The 17,446-nt window shown below is 37.2% G+C and overlaps 1 protein-coding gene across 6 annotated transcripts in view; it reads left to right on the plus strand.

Moving 5' to 3' along the window:
* TPO (thyroid peroxidase) overlaps positions 1–17,446 on the plus strand; it is a 41,519-nt gene that overhangs the window by 18,652 nt on the left and 5,421 nt on the right. For all 6 annotated transcript variants that reach the window (XM_021392546.1, XM_021392551.1, XM_021392545.1 and 3 more), the window contains 4 exons: positions 4,357–4,872; positions 12,212–12,470; positions 12,860–13,030; positions 14,524–14,761. In XM_021392546.1, the coding sequence (XP_021248221.1) occupies positions 4,357–4,872; positions 12,212–12,470; positions 12,860–13,030; positions 14,524–14,761 (1,184 nt within the window). The remainder of the gene's footprint in view (positions 1–4,356; positions 4,873–12,211; positions 12,471–12,859; positions 13,031–14,523; positions 14,762–17,446) is intronic.

Below are 17,446 nucleotides of genomic sequence, written 5' to 3' on the forward strand. Positions count from 1 at the left end.
GGAAGAAGATGTTGTAAACAAAGGGCATAATTCCTATTTCTATCTTGGAGTTGTGAAGAGTTTCATCACCCAGTGTGTTTCAACTTGCTGTGAAGACAAAATATATGTACATGTCCTGAATTTATTTCTGAATCTGGACTAGGAGCTGCTCCTGCTCAGTATTATGTAGCCTAGCAGAGGAGAAGGATGAGGACATAACTCATTATCACCTTTGGGATTCAGTGTCTGACAACCAGAATGGCATGGGAAAGAAAAATAAAGAAATTCAGACGCTGTCCTGTAAGTTTTAGATAAGTTTCCTGACTTGTGGATTCCTTACTTTACTACAGTGCCATTAATCTTTCAGGCTCATTTTGTTCATCTGTTATTAACAGCTTAAAGAGGGACAGATATGAGGATGGTGGTTCTTTTGCGTTTATTATATATCTAGTATTTTGTGACTACTTTTGTCAAATCTTCACTAAAGCTAACATCTACCTGTCAAATTTGGAAAACAGCCATGGTTAATTTCATATATTCATTTTTGTATGAAGACACTGCAGCTGGTTTCCAAAGATATTGAAACCAATGGTATATTATCTAACAACATGAATGCAGAGGTTGCTGTTTGCACTCTTGCTGTGTACCTAGAACAGCAGCACCCAAGGGAAAATTCAAACACAGGAGAGGACAAATGTGCTCAGCCATATGGCATCTCCAGGGCTTTCACCTGGGAAAGGCAGTTCCTGGCTGTGCAGGCTAGGGAAGATGTCTGGAAAATGTTTTGAGACAATGCAGTTCAAAGACAGACTGAGATTTGCAAAAGTGCATTAATATTAATGACAAGTGTAGGTAGATTATTTATAGGTTATCAGGAAACATTATGATTTCCTGTTCTGGACATTTCATAATAAAGGCTATAGAGAGTCACTCAGTGATTCTCACATCAAGCCTGTACTTATCCTGTGGGACATTTTCTGTATCTCTTTGGAATACCATAGTATGAATAATAATAATAATAAACTAGCTTTTTTTTAAGGCCTGACACGTGGAACTGGGATGCTGAGAATTTGTCATTCTTCCAATGATTCTTTTAGGCTAGAGGTGAGACACAGTGAAGCATTAGAAAGTCTTTCATAGTCTTTAGTTCATAGTCATTATTCAGTATTAATTACTTTGCTGACATTAAGATAGGCATAGCACATAAATTTAATAAAATATGATCCTGAATTGCTTTCATTCAGTTAGTTCAGCTACAGAAAAGCTGGAAAAGAAAGAGGGAGACATGGAGAAGTGAAGTGATTTGCAAAAAGTGACATATGATATGGCAAGTTCCTGTCCCAGCTAAGAACAGATCAGTCTGTGTGTTCAACAGCTAACAAAGTGAGCATCTGCCTTCTCTTCTGCATTTTTGAGGTAGTAATTAGCTTTTAGTTGCGACCACTGACTCTTCTCCAATCTTCATGTCCAAAATCACACATTTATGTCTTCCTTGAGGACACAATTCCATAACCGTAAGTTTACTTTTGCTTAAGTACAGCAAAAATTCCTTTCAAGGATTTGAGCATTTGACACAGAACAAATTCACAGCAAGAAAGGTTTTTCTTTAAATGCAGTCACGATCTAGACATTGTGGTCTCCTGAAACAATTAGTGCTTCCTTCATGTTAAAAAATTTCACTGTAAGCAGATTCTGCTGTGCATAACAGTTAACATTTAATTGGTTTAAATCAACATGCAGCTGTACAGGGAAAACTACCATGGCCAGAGATTGATTTATTTCTGATATTTTTCCCTTTAGAATTATACAATGAAATGAAAACAATGATGTGAATATTCTTCATTTAGTACTGGAAGAAAATGTTATTCTGTAATCATTTCAGATGGAAAAAAATCTTTTTCTCCTATTATTCCTGATGTAATTTGAATAATAACATAAGGAATCTCTTATTTGCACATTCAGCTGCTGGCTGTATGCTGCTTATCCCATGAAAAGGGAAAAGACTACATTATGCAGTTCTGCAGTCCCTTAATGCTCATTACTGCTGCTTTTCTCCACTGGGGCACAGAACAATTTGAATTGAAATTGCAGAGGCAGTTAACTGAAGATTATTCACTATGAACTTCATTCACTGTTGTTATGTTTTGTTGAGAGCCACGCTGCTCAACAACTTAAAGGCGACTCTTACATTTTTCCCAATGATACCTGATTTCTTCCAAGCTTTCCTCTTAACTAGAAGCAGGAGGCACTCAAATGCATACAACACTGTGGCTGTCGAGTTCAGGTATCTGTAGTGTGAAATGATCTTCCTGCTTGCATTACCAACTGAAGAGAAAAAGAAGACACAATAATAGCAAGATGCTTAATCATAGAGAAAAATACGGAGAATCCAAGGGAGTAAAATTACTGACTTTAGCAATCAGTGAAGGAAAGAAAAATGATAATAAATTAGGCATTTCCCTCAAAAATAACCTACTTTAATTTGTTAATACTTAACTAGTGCAGAAATATTTATAGAAGTTTTTTACCAAACAAAACTTTAAAAACATATGAAATTCTTTCTTAACATAAATGCTTTATTGAGACGAACCCCTGCTGCGACAAGTTCTCAGTAGTAAGAAAGTATTATTTGGTATAATAAATGAGGTAAGGTTTTTATCAAATTAAGCTCATGAATTCTATTCCAAAGTTGCCATGATATTTTATTCCCAATGTAATGACTAGTCCCTTTGTTGTTAGAAGAATGAAGAATAAATTATATTATATTTTATATAACACCTGCAGTATTCACTGTCTTCTGCCAAGGAGTTTTCAAAAGTGAACAGCAAGAAAATACAATACAAAGGAAAAGGATCCACTCACAAAACATTTATTTACTATTAGTCAAATATTTGAAGACATTTTTGTTTTCTAATACTGAAGCAGCTTTGGTGTTATCTATACCTATTTCACATTGACCAGTTGGTAAAAAAAAAAAAAAAAAAAAAAAGTTTTATATTCCCCAAAACTTCATTTTGTAATATTTTTAGTTGACATTAATCTTTCTGAAACTCCCAGAACTAACTCATCGCTATGACTCATTGTTGGTTCGCAACGAAGAGCTATTACCATCTGGAAATAATGAGTTTTTCAGAAAAACAAAGTTCATAATGTCAAATATGCATTTGACAATGAAGATAGATTTTAGTCATTTTGAAACTTGGTGATTTTTATTTAGATATGAACTCTGTTCTTTGAAATAGAACTGCTCATCTGAGCCTTCCTCTTAAATAGCATACAGTGCACATAAAACCTTTCTTCTATTTCTTTCTCCCCCTCTAACATCTCTGCTACAGTCCCTACAGCTGTTAAGCTATTCACATAATTTTCTGTGTGTTCACCTGTGGCAAAGCTTCCAGCTGTCTGGTTTAGGCTGTATTCTCCCCTCATGCCCTTACTTGTACCACAAGATTCTATTAGATAATTTCCACACATCTCTCCCATGCCCTTTACCTGAATTTGGAGTAGCTGACTGAGCAACAGTCTGAACCAGCCTACGTCCATGCTGACTAGCAGAGAAACACTGGACCACCATTCACCTGAGCCTCTTGGCTGTCTGCGGTTCAAAGCACTGGGAAGGCTTTTGCTTGGGAGGAATATAAAAAGCATTCTTTGCTTTTTATAAAGATAGTCAAAAAGGCCAGTCTGGATAGGGCTCTGAGCAACCTGATCTAACTGTTGGTGTCCCACTTCGCTGCAGGGGATTTGGACTGGATGACCCTTTAGGGTCTCTCCCAACTCAAAAGTTTCTATAACTCTGTGATTTAAAACTTCTAAGAAAAGCTGTCCCCATAAAGTAATGTGGGAGAATGCTTGTGAGATCAGAAGGCAGAGTAATAATTATGTATGACTTTTTCAGTTTGGTCACCAGATTAAAATTGAGTATTGAAACAATGCTCTTATGGCATGCTCCTGCAGACATCAAAACTCTTCATTACTTTTTTATGTACATGTGTAAACCTGATGTTTCACTTGGTGCTCAGCAGAACATCATTTGACCAGATGTTCACATCTCCACTGTGATACATTTTGTGATGAATTTAAAATGTGAAGATGGGCTAATTCAGGCATAGAACTATTCAAAAGGTGTTACATCAGTAATTTGATCTTATGAGAGAGCAAATGTTTTAATTTATTTCTTTCGTTTCTTAAAAGTTGTTGAACCATCTTTTCACTTAAATCTGGGGAGAGAGAAGAACATCTCTATGAGTTTAGAGAATGTCACACCCTTACATTAGACCAGGGAAACAACTGAAAATGGATGGAAATACTTATGCAAAACTTAATTCAACACCTGTGTTGCCTTCAGCTCAGAAAATACATGTTTTTGTTACACAGATAACAACCAATGACACATTATCCAAAGGGATGGATTGCCTGCCCTTCTACCGCTCCTCTCCTACATGTGGCACTGGTGATCACAGTATTCTCTTTGGAAATCTATCGGCCCTAAATCCAAGACAACAGATAAATGGCTTAACCTCTTTCCTTGATGCTTCTACTGTCTATGGCAGCACCTCCACTGTTGAAAACAAGCTGAGGAATTTAACAAGTGTAGAAGGCCTTCTCAGAGTAAACAGTAAACATCATGATAATGGTCAGGAATACCTGCCTTTTACAGACTGGGTTCCATCACCTTGTGCACAGGACTCAAACACAAGTGAAGACGAAAGGATTGAATGCTTTATGGCTGGGGACAGCCGATCGAGTGAAGTCACATCATTGACAGCCATGCACACACTGTGGCTGAGAGAGCACAACCGCCTGGCCCGGGCCCTCAAAGCCATCAACAGCCACTGGAGTGCTGAGACCGTCTACCAAGAAGCACGGAAAATTGTTGGAGCTCTCCATCAGGTGGGCTGCCTATTTGCTTACTGACACATTGCAGTGAGTATCCTAGAGTAGAATCAATCACAGAACTTCAATTATATTTCTGTGAGTGGTTTCAGAGATTGTGCTGCATACTCTGTGCCAACTCTTTCTATGCTTCCCATCTGGCATGTTTAAAGTTTGCTCTGTCCTATACTTCCCCGAATGCAGTGTTCTCCTTATTCAGACCCCAGACCTCAGTGCCCTGATTTTATGGCAATTTCTACTCTTCTTCATATTTCTGCACATTTCTCCCATGTCTATTTTGTTTGTTGAAGTCTAAAGAAGCTCTTTTAACTACATTTCTTTGTAGCTTTTGAAAAAGGAAATAATTAAAAAAGCTATGTCTCTGCATTTACATAGTGCCCAAAATATTTACTTTCTTGTGGTAATTACATAAACAAGTAGTTGCTCTGTGTAAAAATACTTGTGAATTTCTCACTGTTCCATTAATAAAACTTTCGGGTCTAATCTCCAGCTCTTCTCTTCCCCCTTCCTTCTTCCCTCTTCCCCCTTTTTCCTTTCTCCTTTCCCCTTTCTTTTCCCCTTTTCTTCCTGAAATAGTTATGCAGGCTTGTGTTTTCCTCACAATTCTCCTTCTTCTCCTGCAGAATATAGCATAAATTGCAGTAATCAAGCATAGGTAGAGTGTAGGGTCTTGCACCTAGGGAGGAATAACCGTGTGCACCAGTGCAGGCTGGGGGATGACCTGCTGGAGAGGAGCTCTACTGAGAAGGAGCTGGGTGTCCTAGTGGACAACAGGTCAGCCATGAGCCAGCAGTGTGCCCTGGTGGCCAAGAAGGCCAGCGGCATCCTGGGATGCATTAAAAAGAATGTGGCCAGCAGATCAAGGAACATGATCCTCCCCCTCTACTCTGCCCTGGTCAGGCCTCACCTGGAGTATTGTGTTCAGTTCTGGGCTCCCTGGTACAAAAAAGACAGAGATCTCCTGGAAAGAGTACAGTGGAGGGCCACAAAGATAATAAAGGGCAAGGAGCACCTCTCTTATTAGGAAAGGCTGAGCAACCTGGGTCTGTTCAGGTTTGAGAAAAGAAGACTCAAAAGGGATCTTATTGTTTATAAACATCTAGGGAGCGGGAGGCAAAGGGACGAGGCCAGACTCTTTTCAGTGGAGCGTGGAGATAGGACAAGGGGAAGTGGCCACAAACTGAAGCATAGGAAGTTCCACACAAATGTGCATAAGAACTTCTTCACAGTGAGGATGACGGAGCACTGGAACAGGCTACCCAGAGAGGTTGTGGAGTCTCCTTCTCTGGAGACGTTCAAGACCCACCTGGACACCGAGCTGTGCAACCTGGTCTAGGGAGCCTGCTTTGGCAGGGGGGTTGGACTCGATGACCTCTAGAGGTCCCTTCCAGCCCCTACAACTCTGTGATTTTGTGATTCTGTGATAGGGCTCCATCAGATAAGCACACTGGTCAGCAAACTCTTCAAGCTCAAACAACCCTTTTTACCCCCTTTTCCCTCTATTTTCTCATGCTTGTTCTTCCCCAGTCCCTTAACCTCTCCCTTTAGTCCCATTCCTGAATACCCTAGCATCTCACACATTCCAACAGTCCCCTTAAAACTTAGCATGCAAAATTCTACACAGATTCTCTCCTTCCTGCATCCCATAATAAGCACCATAAGTGCTACCTCTTGTTGGCCATCACTCCTTTAGCATGCCTGACATTTAGGGGACAGTTTCTTTCATTGTCTTATCTTTCATCCTCAGGTTTGTGATCTAGCCATCCTCTTTTGGTCCCATCAGCCCCTTTTTGATAGCTTGAATAAGCAAGCTGTTCCATCTGACATTTCTCCAATTCCAACTAGGGTTTTTGTGTTAATGGAGATTCACCATTAATGTTATATCAGAACAAGGATAAACTGAAAGGTAGATGACTTTCATATGCTTTCTGATTTTCAGAAACAGATTATTTGGTTTCAAAACATTTCCTTTTTGAAAGTTAACTGGAAGATGTGGTAGGAAAATTTCTCTATTGCAATAAGACACTTTATTCTTTCAGAAGTTTTAGTCGAGAAAAATGAAATCTAGAAAATTTGTATTCATTTTATAAATATTTTATTTACATTAATCATGTAATCTTCTATGTAAATAAGCTATTTGCATCAAATAATTGCATTGATGAGTCAGAAGGGTTGTTAGTATTTGTTAGAAGAAAAGTGAAAATCCAAAATAGACCTCTGAGTGTTCAAGTATTTCTGAACTTGTCCAGTAATATTAAGGCCTGAAAGAAAATTCTTTGTGCAGAGCATTATACCACATAAATCTAGGCTACTCGTTATCTCCACCAGTATCACAGACTAATGAGATTTGCTTATGGCTCATTAGAACTGTGTTTCAGTTATATCTGTCTGGTTCAGGGATATTCATTCAAGGGAGGTAATTGCAGTATCTCTATTAATGTGGAACGTTAACCAGCACACTAATGACAGCTCTAGTTGAAGTTATCTTGAGATTTCCACTCTAAAATTTTGTTTCAGTTGCTATGCATTTCTCAAATTCTCTCTTTTTTGAATGAATAATTTCAAGTGTAATTTTTGCCTGTGGGTGTGTAATTATAGAGAATTGAGCAAAAAAATCCTTCCTTTCTTTCTAGACTAAGGAGAATGAAAAAAAAAAAAATCTCTCTAGACCATGCTTTTCCTGCTAGATATTTTTTGTCAGCATAAATACTTCTAGTGACAAAAGTTTAATAATGGGAGTTTGACAAAGTTACCAAATATAACAACTGCCTGTTGATATCTTGGACAAAATACATTTTTTGTTGCATTGTAGACATGCTTCATTGATAAGTGGTAGTTTACATAAGCCACAACAGTGATTAATTCAATTCTCCTCTTGCATGTGAATGACACATGCTTAACTCTCAATCACCAACTCTGCAATATGCTGTAATAAAAATACATACCCTGACTGAATAGTGTTTTACGCAAATAGACGTTTTTTCATTGTCATCTGCTAAATGAAGTGAAACTAACCCCTTGTTTTAGTTATTCCTATTTTGTTCTGAGTTATCCAAATGAGAAAAATTGGGGCACAGAATTACAGAATCATTAAGGTTGGAAGGACTCCTCCTTTCAAGTTATTTGAAGGACAGTAGTTAAAATGTGTTTTTCCTTTAAACAAAAAGTGTAGGCAAAACAGGAAAAAAAACAACAACACTAAGTTCTGGAACTGCTGCTGTCTTAATATTGCTATTTTGTTGTCCTGGTTTCAGCTGAGACAAAGTGCTCTTTTTTCCTTCATCATGCCACGTATGATGCTATGTTTGTGCTTTAGGAGCAAAAACACCGTGATAACACATTGTTTTAGATGTTGCTGAACAGTGCTGTGCAAGTGCCAAGGTAATTTCAGTTTTATAGGTTCTTGTGATGCCCTGCCATCAAAGGGTTGGTTGAAGGGCAGAAGGAGCTGGGAGAGGACAGAACCAGGACAGCAGAACTCAACTTGACAAAGGGATATTTCATATCGTATGGCATCATGCAAAAAAAAACTTGGCTGGGCTTGGGGATTGGCTGGGCGTCAGTCAGTGGGTGATGAACAGCTGCATGTACATCACCTGCACATATATATGATCAACGTTACTGTTATCCTTCATTTTTTTCTCTTCATTTCTGTCTCAGTAAATAGCTTTTATCTCAACCCACAAGTTCTACTTTGTTGTTGTTGTTTTTTTTCTGATTCTCTCCCATATGCCCTTTGGGAAGGTGGGAAGGTAGGATGGTGAGCAAACGACTGTATGCGTCGTGCTGAGGTACCTGCTGGTTTAAACCACAACATACATTTATGGTTTGAGAGTTGAAACTGCATGCATGTGTACCGGTTTTGCTCTGATGTGCCATCTGAATTGTGAATGTTGAATGAGGAGATTCTAGTCAAAGAGCAATGCAGGAGTTTTACAGATCAATCTGATTCACGTTCTCTTAGAATCACTGTGATTTCAGAGAAGGATCTCTGAAATAATGGTGTTACAGCCAGTAGATCACAACCATAGCTGTCAACTGAATTTAGTTTTCAGTGTTTCACTTCCTTCTATACGTACTTGTGTTCTCTAAGCATCTTGCATCCTTACTTCTCTCCCATGTAATTATATGCCTGTTGAAAATGGGTCTCTTGTGCAGGTGACTTGAATGAAACTTGTTTGTGAAATCGGATGGTTAATAACTCCTCTCAGAGAAACTTTATGAAATGAAGAATGATAAATAAATGGTAGATATTATAAAAAAAATGTGTTGCGCATTGTCATTGCTCATAGCAAGTATAGTTCAGACTAGTCACTGAACTATAAAAACATGTTCATTTTTTTATTAAAACTTAAATTATTGTACAGTCACCCTGTGGGAAAGTGTTTAGGACTTCAACGTCACCTGTAAATCTTTGAATATAACCATAAGAATTTCAAACCAACTGTGCATAGCACTTTAAGAGATTGCTATGTTTGATTGTTCTGTACTATTTCTGCAATCTTTCCCAAGCACAGGAGCTTGAGTTAATTGGCTCTTTGCTATCTCAGTGGGATGCTATTTTTTGCAGTCACCTCTGGCCAATGGCAAAGATTAGTTGTCCTATAAGCCTTACTTTTTCTTACAGTCATTCATATATTTTTATATTCTCTTTTGCGGACTTCTTTTTATCTTCTTTTCAATCTATTGTGCCTTTATTCACAACCTTTTTGGAAAATGCTGGAGGGGTTTTGAAAAGTCTGCTGAACCTAATGAGGAAGTAATATGAATTTCTTCATCTTTTGCACCTCGTTTGAAACAGCTTTTGACATGAACAAAAAAAAAAAGTCTCAAAAATAAGCTGAAAGCTTCAATTAACTAATGTATGGAAGAATTCTGCTGAAAGTGGTCTGTCCTGGAGGGAAATCCAGTCAGGATGTTGCCTGAGTTCCTAAGGACATTTCAAAATCCCTGATATAATTCTGCTTTCTGAATGAGAAGGATAGTACCTTTTACACTAGCAGCCTGTTTGACTTTGAATACTGTTGTGTTTGCAGGTCAGGATTCAGTTATGCTATGACAAATCTGTAAAAAACCTTTTCTGATAGTCTGTTATCATTTACATTCTGTTTCAGTCTTTATAATTACCAAATATTTTGTTGTATTGCTAGGAAACCAGAATTTTCTTTTCTCTGACATGACTAAATGAATAATATTCAAATATTCTTAATCCCTGTTACTTTCTGATCATATTGGTTATTAGAGTCATTTAAATACTAAGCATATGACTTCTGTTTAAAAGACTATGGCCATTTTTCATTTTTTTCCTACTACATTGCACATTTGAAGCAATTACTGCCATGAGACAGTAGAAATATTTACATTATTGATTAAAATTAATTTCTTAATGAGGCTTCTCTGTAAATCTGAGCTGATGCTATACGATGTCAAATGTCTCCTAAGAGGAGCTTGGATTAGCGCTAGTATTATAAATATTAGAAGGAGCAGAGACTACTCAATATCTTGCAGGTTCAGACCCACTATACCCACATGAAGCTCTTATGGTGTTACAAACACCCAAACATAACCTATTACTCATAAATAGACTCAAAATAAGTAATAAGTGGTAGCATAGTTAATTGTAATATCACCTTAGTCTGTATTGTCTAAAACTCACCTCTGATTGCTGGAGTCTTATTTAGAAACCATAAGTTTCCACCATACATATGTCTCTCCTAGCTGAAGGTAGGTATATGACTCCTTCTTACCTTTAGCCTTTTAATTCTCATGTTTTGAAACAACAGTTCCTCTTTTGCTGACAAGGAAATTTGAAATTAAGATCTTGCCCCTGGAGCAAATGAAAAATTTGAATTGACCTTTTGTTTGGGCAATCCAGCCTTTATGAGCTGCTTAGCTTAGGATTTCATTTAAAATGAGCCAAAAAATGATTGCCGTGTCAGGATGTTTGCTGTATCAGAGCTGATCTAATCTTATTTAAGATCTTTGCACAGCTATTAAGGTGTACTTATATCTTTTTCTACCCATGTGTTTGGATTTGTGTTACACCTGCCTCATTCATTCTTCTAAGTCACACTTAACCCCATGTCAAGATGAACCAGGCTTTGAAATTCTGTTTCTGCCCTTTGAAGTGATGAAACAATGTGCCATATCTTGCCTGTAAAAAGTAACTGAATCTAAATTTAGAAAGAATTGCTGTCTTGCAAAATCTTTGTGAATGCAGCAGAAGGTTAACTTCTCAAATGACAATGTCAGTATTAATTTCCAGCAATTATTTGAATTTTGTTGTATGCTGTATTAAATGATCTGTAAAAGGACTTCTAACCTATTGTCTTTCAAATATTGTGTTCACTGCATGACCTACCCTCATATACCTGCAAACATAAAGATGTTACCCCTGCCTTATAAGAAAAGTGACTGAATCCTGCAGGGGCTTGCTTGCCTCTTTGTCATGCCTAAAAAAAAGATACAAGTTTCTCAGTTCCTAATTTTATGACAGCTAGCTTTTCAGTGTTCTCTATACCAAGCTCAAAGTACATTTTTTTCTATTTTCTTGCACACTATATTGAATCTATAATGTATTTTACTGAATTCACTATGCTTGATATTTATCCCTTTGTTCTTTATTGAGTGCAGTATAATCTTTAACCATTTTATTTGGTACATTAGATCTTCTTCCTTTTTTTTTTTTTTTTTTTTGTGAAGTACTCATATACTTTTTCATGTAACAATAATATTATTTTGTAATAATATATTACAGAAAATTTTGGCAGAAGGTGTTTATCACCATTTTCATTTTTGAAGTGGGTTTTTATGAGTCTATAGGCTTCAGTTTAGCATAAAAATGTCTACTAAAGGATTCTCAGAACCAGAATTTCAAAGCCTGGTCATTTTAAATATTCAGAAAAGAGGATTTATGTCACATATATGTGCCTGAAAATAGAATCTGTGCATATTAACAGCCATTCAGAGGCATTATAGCTTATGCCCAGGCTTTAAATCTCAGCAGAGCTCTTGTGAGCTGGATTTACCCACTTGGATTGGAAGAGAGCAATATTGGTAATCTGCCCAGCAGGTTTTTGTCTAGCATTATTGTAGGATGGTAGAGGAAACTGATTAGTGTACTATGTACTGAAAATTGCCACTGGTTTACTCCAGTCATTTTTTCCAGACTACATAAAGAAGTACCACCATCTTGTTATTTACAAATTATCACTACTGTTAGTCCTGTCAAATGCTTGGGAATAAATGAGTGATGAAAAAGGCATTCTGTATATGGGAATCATCACCTTTCATCTATCAAAACACTAAATGATGTTTCTTTTTCATTTTTTTTCAGATTATTACTTTAAGAGATTATATTCCCAAAATCATTGGCCCAGATGCTTTTAATCAGTATATTGGCCTTTATAAAGGTTATGATCCCACAGTGAATCCTACAGTTTCTAACGTATTTGCAACAGCTGCTTTTCGTTTTGGTCATGCAACAATCCAACCAATAGTAAGGCGATTGAATGCACAGTATTTAGATGATCCAGAACTCCCAAATCTTCATTTGCATGAAGTTTTCTTTAGTCCTTGGAGGCTTATTAAAGAAGGTATGTTTTTATTTAATCTGTTTTTTGTTGTTTGTGTGTTTCTTTGTTTTGTTTTGTTTGCTTTCCCACAAATATTACAATCTCTTTAATGTTGCCAGTCTTAAATTAGGAATAGAATAACAAATAGATCAATAAATTGATCTTTTATATGCATTTTTTTGTGGATAAATGTATTATCAGATTGCCAAATTGCAATCTAAAGCAGGTGGAACATTTTCATTGTATTACCACAGTTTCAATCATTAGCAAATTTTTGCATTTTTTTTTAATGTATAAGTCTATATGGCCAATGTTTAAAAACAGAGAAGCACACAAACATTTGCATTTGTTGAGAACATTATAGTGGTTTATATGCATGCCGTAACATTATATTATTTTTGTGTTTGAAGGAGGCTTGGATCCACTGATAAGGGGTCTTCTTGCACATTCAGCGAAACTGCAGGTGCAAGGTCAACTGATGAATGAAGAGCTAACAGATAAACTGTTTGTGTTGTCCAATAATGGTTTGCTTGATTTAGCATCATTGAATTTACAGCGTGGCCGTGATCATGGACTCCCAGGTCTATTGATTTTTCTTAAATCTTCTTCCAATCAATAACTGAGCTATCAATGTCTGTATTCGGGATGTAAGTTTTTAAGTAACAGGTTTTTTTAATAGGAAATGTAACTCTCTTTAAAATACAAGAAGCCAATATTTTCAACTTTGATGGAAACAAAATATTCCTCAGCATTTGAAATTAAAATAACCTCCCCAATCTGCAGTCTAGAATGTGGAAGACCAGGATTGGTGAGTGGACCTGGGTGTTTCTGGCACCTGAGGTTCCTTCCTGCTGGATTCCACTCCAGAGGAGTGGGGTTTTCTGACTGCAGTACCTACTTGGTGTTGAGGTGTCTCCAGGAGTGGTTAATGGCTTAACTAAAAGTACACCTAACTTTTAGAAACCTTACATTTTTTGTGCCCATTTTTTTGCATTAGATTTCTTGCTCCAGTTAGCGCAGGGTAAGGCTGAACTAATATTCAAGGACCATGAGCCCACCAGACCATGGGCATAGAGAGTTAGAAGACAACAGTGCTGGAGCTTGGATTAATTTAATCACATCAGCTGATAAACACACAGTATGTTCACAGTCCTTTGTAAAATCCTCCTGTAAGTATGCCACAGTTTCTAAGTGCAGAGCCAACAACCCTCAGCAAAGCAGACAGAGATTCTTTCATTTTATTTTGTAAAACTGCATCCTGATCCCCTGCCTGATCAGACCACTTGTCTGCATGAATAAGGAAAGAACATGGTTGCTCTTCTACGCTCTGAGCCTGATATCCTGCCCACAGAGTACAACTGACTAATTGAGAAAAGTTGTTATGTTTCTGGATAACAAACCTCTCCATTTCTCCTGTTAAAGCTGTATGACTCTGTAGCTAGCAATACGGACCTGGCCAGTAGAAATGAAGTCTGACTCCAGCCTGGAGTTTAAAAGTCTTAGCTACATAGGAGTAGAAATGGAGTTTTGGTCTCCAGGACCAGAAATACAAGTTTTACTGTGAGGTGGGGAAAGTTAATTGCAGTGATGTAAAACAGTGGGAACAAAAAAATTATTTTACAGGGAACTAGACATGTCCTAGGACAATCTCCTTAGTAAAGAGCTTTGGTTGCTAATGTAATTCAGGTTGTCTTTTTGTTTGTTTGTTTGTTTTTGTTTGTTTTTCCCTGTTCTTCATTCAAATCCTGTATTCCTGGGTCTGAAAATCTCAAAACAAAATGAATGCTCCTGCCTGTGTTAGCTCAAAATATATGCCTTTATTTCACGTTTGCATTGCTTAAATATGGGAGAACTTATACTCTTGATTTCCTTCATGAGAATGATGTAATATTTGTATGTCTTGTAGTCTCAGATCCTGCTGTAATTTCTCCAGTCATTTTAATAGCAAGACTATTTTTAGTAATTGTTCATGATTGTCATTAAGGTAGTCAGAATCCAGTGCTTTTGAATGTATTCATTTCAAATATCATGCTTAATAGTCATCTAATCTTCTTTTTAATCATCATATTTATAGGCTATAATGACTGGCGAGAATTCTGTGGCTTACCAAAACTGGAAACTCAAACTGACCTGAATACAATAATAACTAATCAGAAAGTAACTGAAAAAATCATGGAATTGTACCATAATCCTAGCAATATTGATGTTTGGCTTGGTGGTTTAGTAGAAGACTTTCTTCCAGGTGCTAGAACAGGTCCCCTGTTTGCCTGTTTAATTGGAAAGCAAATGAAAGCACTGAGGGATGGTGATCGGTAAGTTTATTCGTGATGTTGAATCTTTTCTGTACCACTCAGTAGCGATGGTCATTTTACAGATGCATGAGGATACTTAGCATGTAAGGCAATATGATGTTTAAACATACTTTTAACTATGTAAACAAATTATTTGCTGCCAATACCTAATTTTTGTTTTAGTCTCTCCACTTTTCTTGGGTTAACTTTTGCTTATTCTTCCTGGATCTGTACGTGGTCTCAAATTCAGACATGGGGATTGTTTCTATAACACTGAGATGACCAACTCTGAAATTCTGGTGGAAACTCAAGGTGCCACCAGCAGTTAATTGTGCCAGGAGCACATCTACTTCTGGGTGAATGGATGTACAGATCTTAACTATCCAATCTCTGATGGATGCAATAGGCTGAGGGTCCTTAACTAAAGGGATCTCAACATTTTCCACAGCAAACTGCAAATTCATAAGAGAGAGGTGGAGAGCTGCAGCCTAGGCTTCCTAGAAAGCTTAATAAAAACAGCAGGTACATGGTCTTATGGGTATCAGGAATGCAGAGTGCTTCCAGAACTGCCCCATCAGACACATCAGGAGGGGGTCGCCCTTCACCAAGTCCCATACAAATGCCACCATCCTGTCTCGTGCTAGTACAACGCTTCATACCAGGAAGGCAGAAGAAATGCTGTTTCAGGCTTCAGTGGGGCTTGAGATGCTGCTTTTATCTCATTTCTGTTCCTGAAGCAATTATAAAACCAACCTTTGTTTTTCATTTTTGTCATATACTTGTGGCAGCAATTTTGAATCTCATGAGAAGACTAATTGTAAACTACTCACACCACCTTAGTAGTGGTGTTTGAGTACATCTGGCCCTTATGCTCACCTTTACACTCCTCGCAGAAGTCACTGCTGTGGAAAGAAGCCATTATGTAAATAAGCATCTGAGACAGAATTTTAATCTGAACTTTAAAAAATATTAGTTAGCTCACAGGAAAAAGCAATATTAATCAAAGATAGTATCTTATTAAGCCATATAGACAACAAACATTCCACTCAGCTGCAACAAAAACATGGTTATAAGTCTTCTGAATTGTATTAGCATTCTTAATTCTATCTGGAGAATGATGATTTACTGAGGTCCTTCCAGCCTTTCCTCTTTTATCCAGTGTCGCATGATACTACTAACATTAATTAAACTTAAGCACAATTTAATGTGTTATCTTTAAACTGAGAAAAGAGCAGTTCTAATAGTAAAAGAACAGCTCAAGTTTATGCTATAAATTTTGTGTCCACTTACTTAAGCATGAAATGGTATTCAGTTATTGAAACTATGATATGGAACTATTTAAGAAAGTTAGGAGTGTATAACATGTTGAAGTTGTCACAGAGTAAGTATAAGAATGAAAGTCTAAAATTCATTGCAGTGGCTTGCTGCATAGTGTGTTGGATATTGTATCTGGATTAGTAACACTACATGCATACCAGGTAAACCTATTGACATGTCAATAATTAGGAATTTCAAGACATCTTTTTGAAGATACTGATTTAAGTTCATAAATCAAGACTTAGTGGAATTTTTAACTGACTGAACACCATCCTCATAACCTTAAAATCTACTGGCAGTAACCTGATAAGAAAAAAGAAGGGATTTCTTTTTCCAGTGTAATAAACCCAGGCCCTTATACAGGTTTTGACCCTAGCCTGTCTTGACCTTAGCCAAGTCACTTGGAAACAATTGTTCTTGTTCCATCAGCTGTTACCTTCTTTTCTGTTCCTGCTCTGAATCTTTGTCTGATCTTAGGGTTTGAAATAACTGGGTAAAAAGTTTGTAGCTGACTTTACCATTCTTAGCACAAGAGGGTTGTGCCTCTATTTATATTTTTCTTCTTTTTTTTTTTAACTGTAATCTTGCAAAATTCACCTGTAAAATTTTCATGATTCGTTACAGATCTGCTCGAGCAACCTTTGTTAGAGCAATCATCTAGCTGCTGGGTAGATTAAAAATAATAATCTTTCTCAAACCTTCTCAGCAGTGCAGATAAAACTGAATTTTCTGATGAAAGTAAAATAGCTTTTAATGAAAGAGGAAACTGAAGGGTGGAGGTGAGCTGAGTAATGCAAAGCATTTGATGACTTTGATTATGGGAAGGAGTCCAGGAACAGTCAGTGACATTTCAGGATGTTCTGAGAAGTTTGGGAACACTGTGTAGATGGAAAGCAGAAGGGAGGTGCCTTTTTCTTCTCTCTCCAGCCCCCCTCTTTTCTGTAGATCTTATCATAGTGCATCTGTACTGTGGGACATTCAACCTATCCTTGGTCATGTAGATTTCATCCTACTCCAACACAGGCAGAGTGGGAGAGTTGTCTCTTCAAACCGTCTCAAGTGTAGGTAACTATTTGCCTCTATCTGAAGCTTTTTCTGCAGTAATTCCACACACACAGTTTATTTAAGTGAGGTTTTTTTGTGACTCTGAGTGGCTTTGGACTTCTGAGAAGACTTCTGTTAGCAGAAAACTGCAATTAGTCCTGAAAAGCCTCCCAGGGCATACTAACAGCCCCTACGTTTCCCAGAGCACAAAAAGGATTCTTTCATTTTCATGGAACTGTTACAAGGTGTTTGTATTAAATTTCACACACAATAGACATGCAGGTTTCGCAGAAGATCCACAGCCAACATTGTGGTTCCCTTTTCATTAGAGAGATGTAAACAATA

The sequence above is a fragment of the Numida meleagris genome, chromosome 3, assembly GCF_002078875.1.
Source record: "Numida meleagris isolate 19003 breed g44 Domestic line chromosome 3, NumMel1.0, whole genome shotgun sequence".
In the NCBI taxonomy this organism is placed as follows: Eukaryota; Metazoa; Chordata; class Aves; order Galliformes; family Numididae; genus Numida; species Numida meleagris.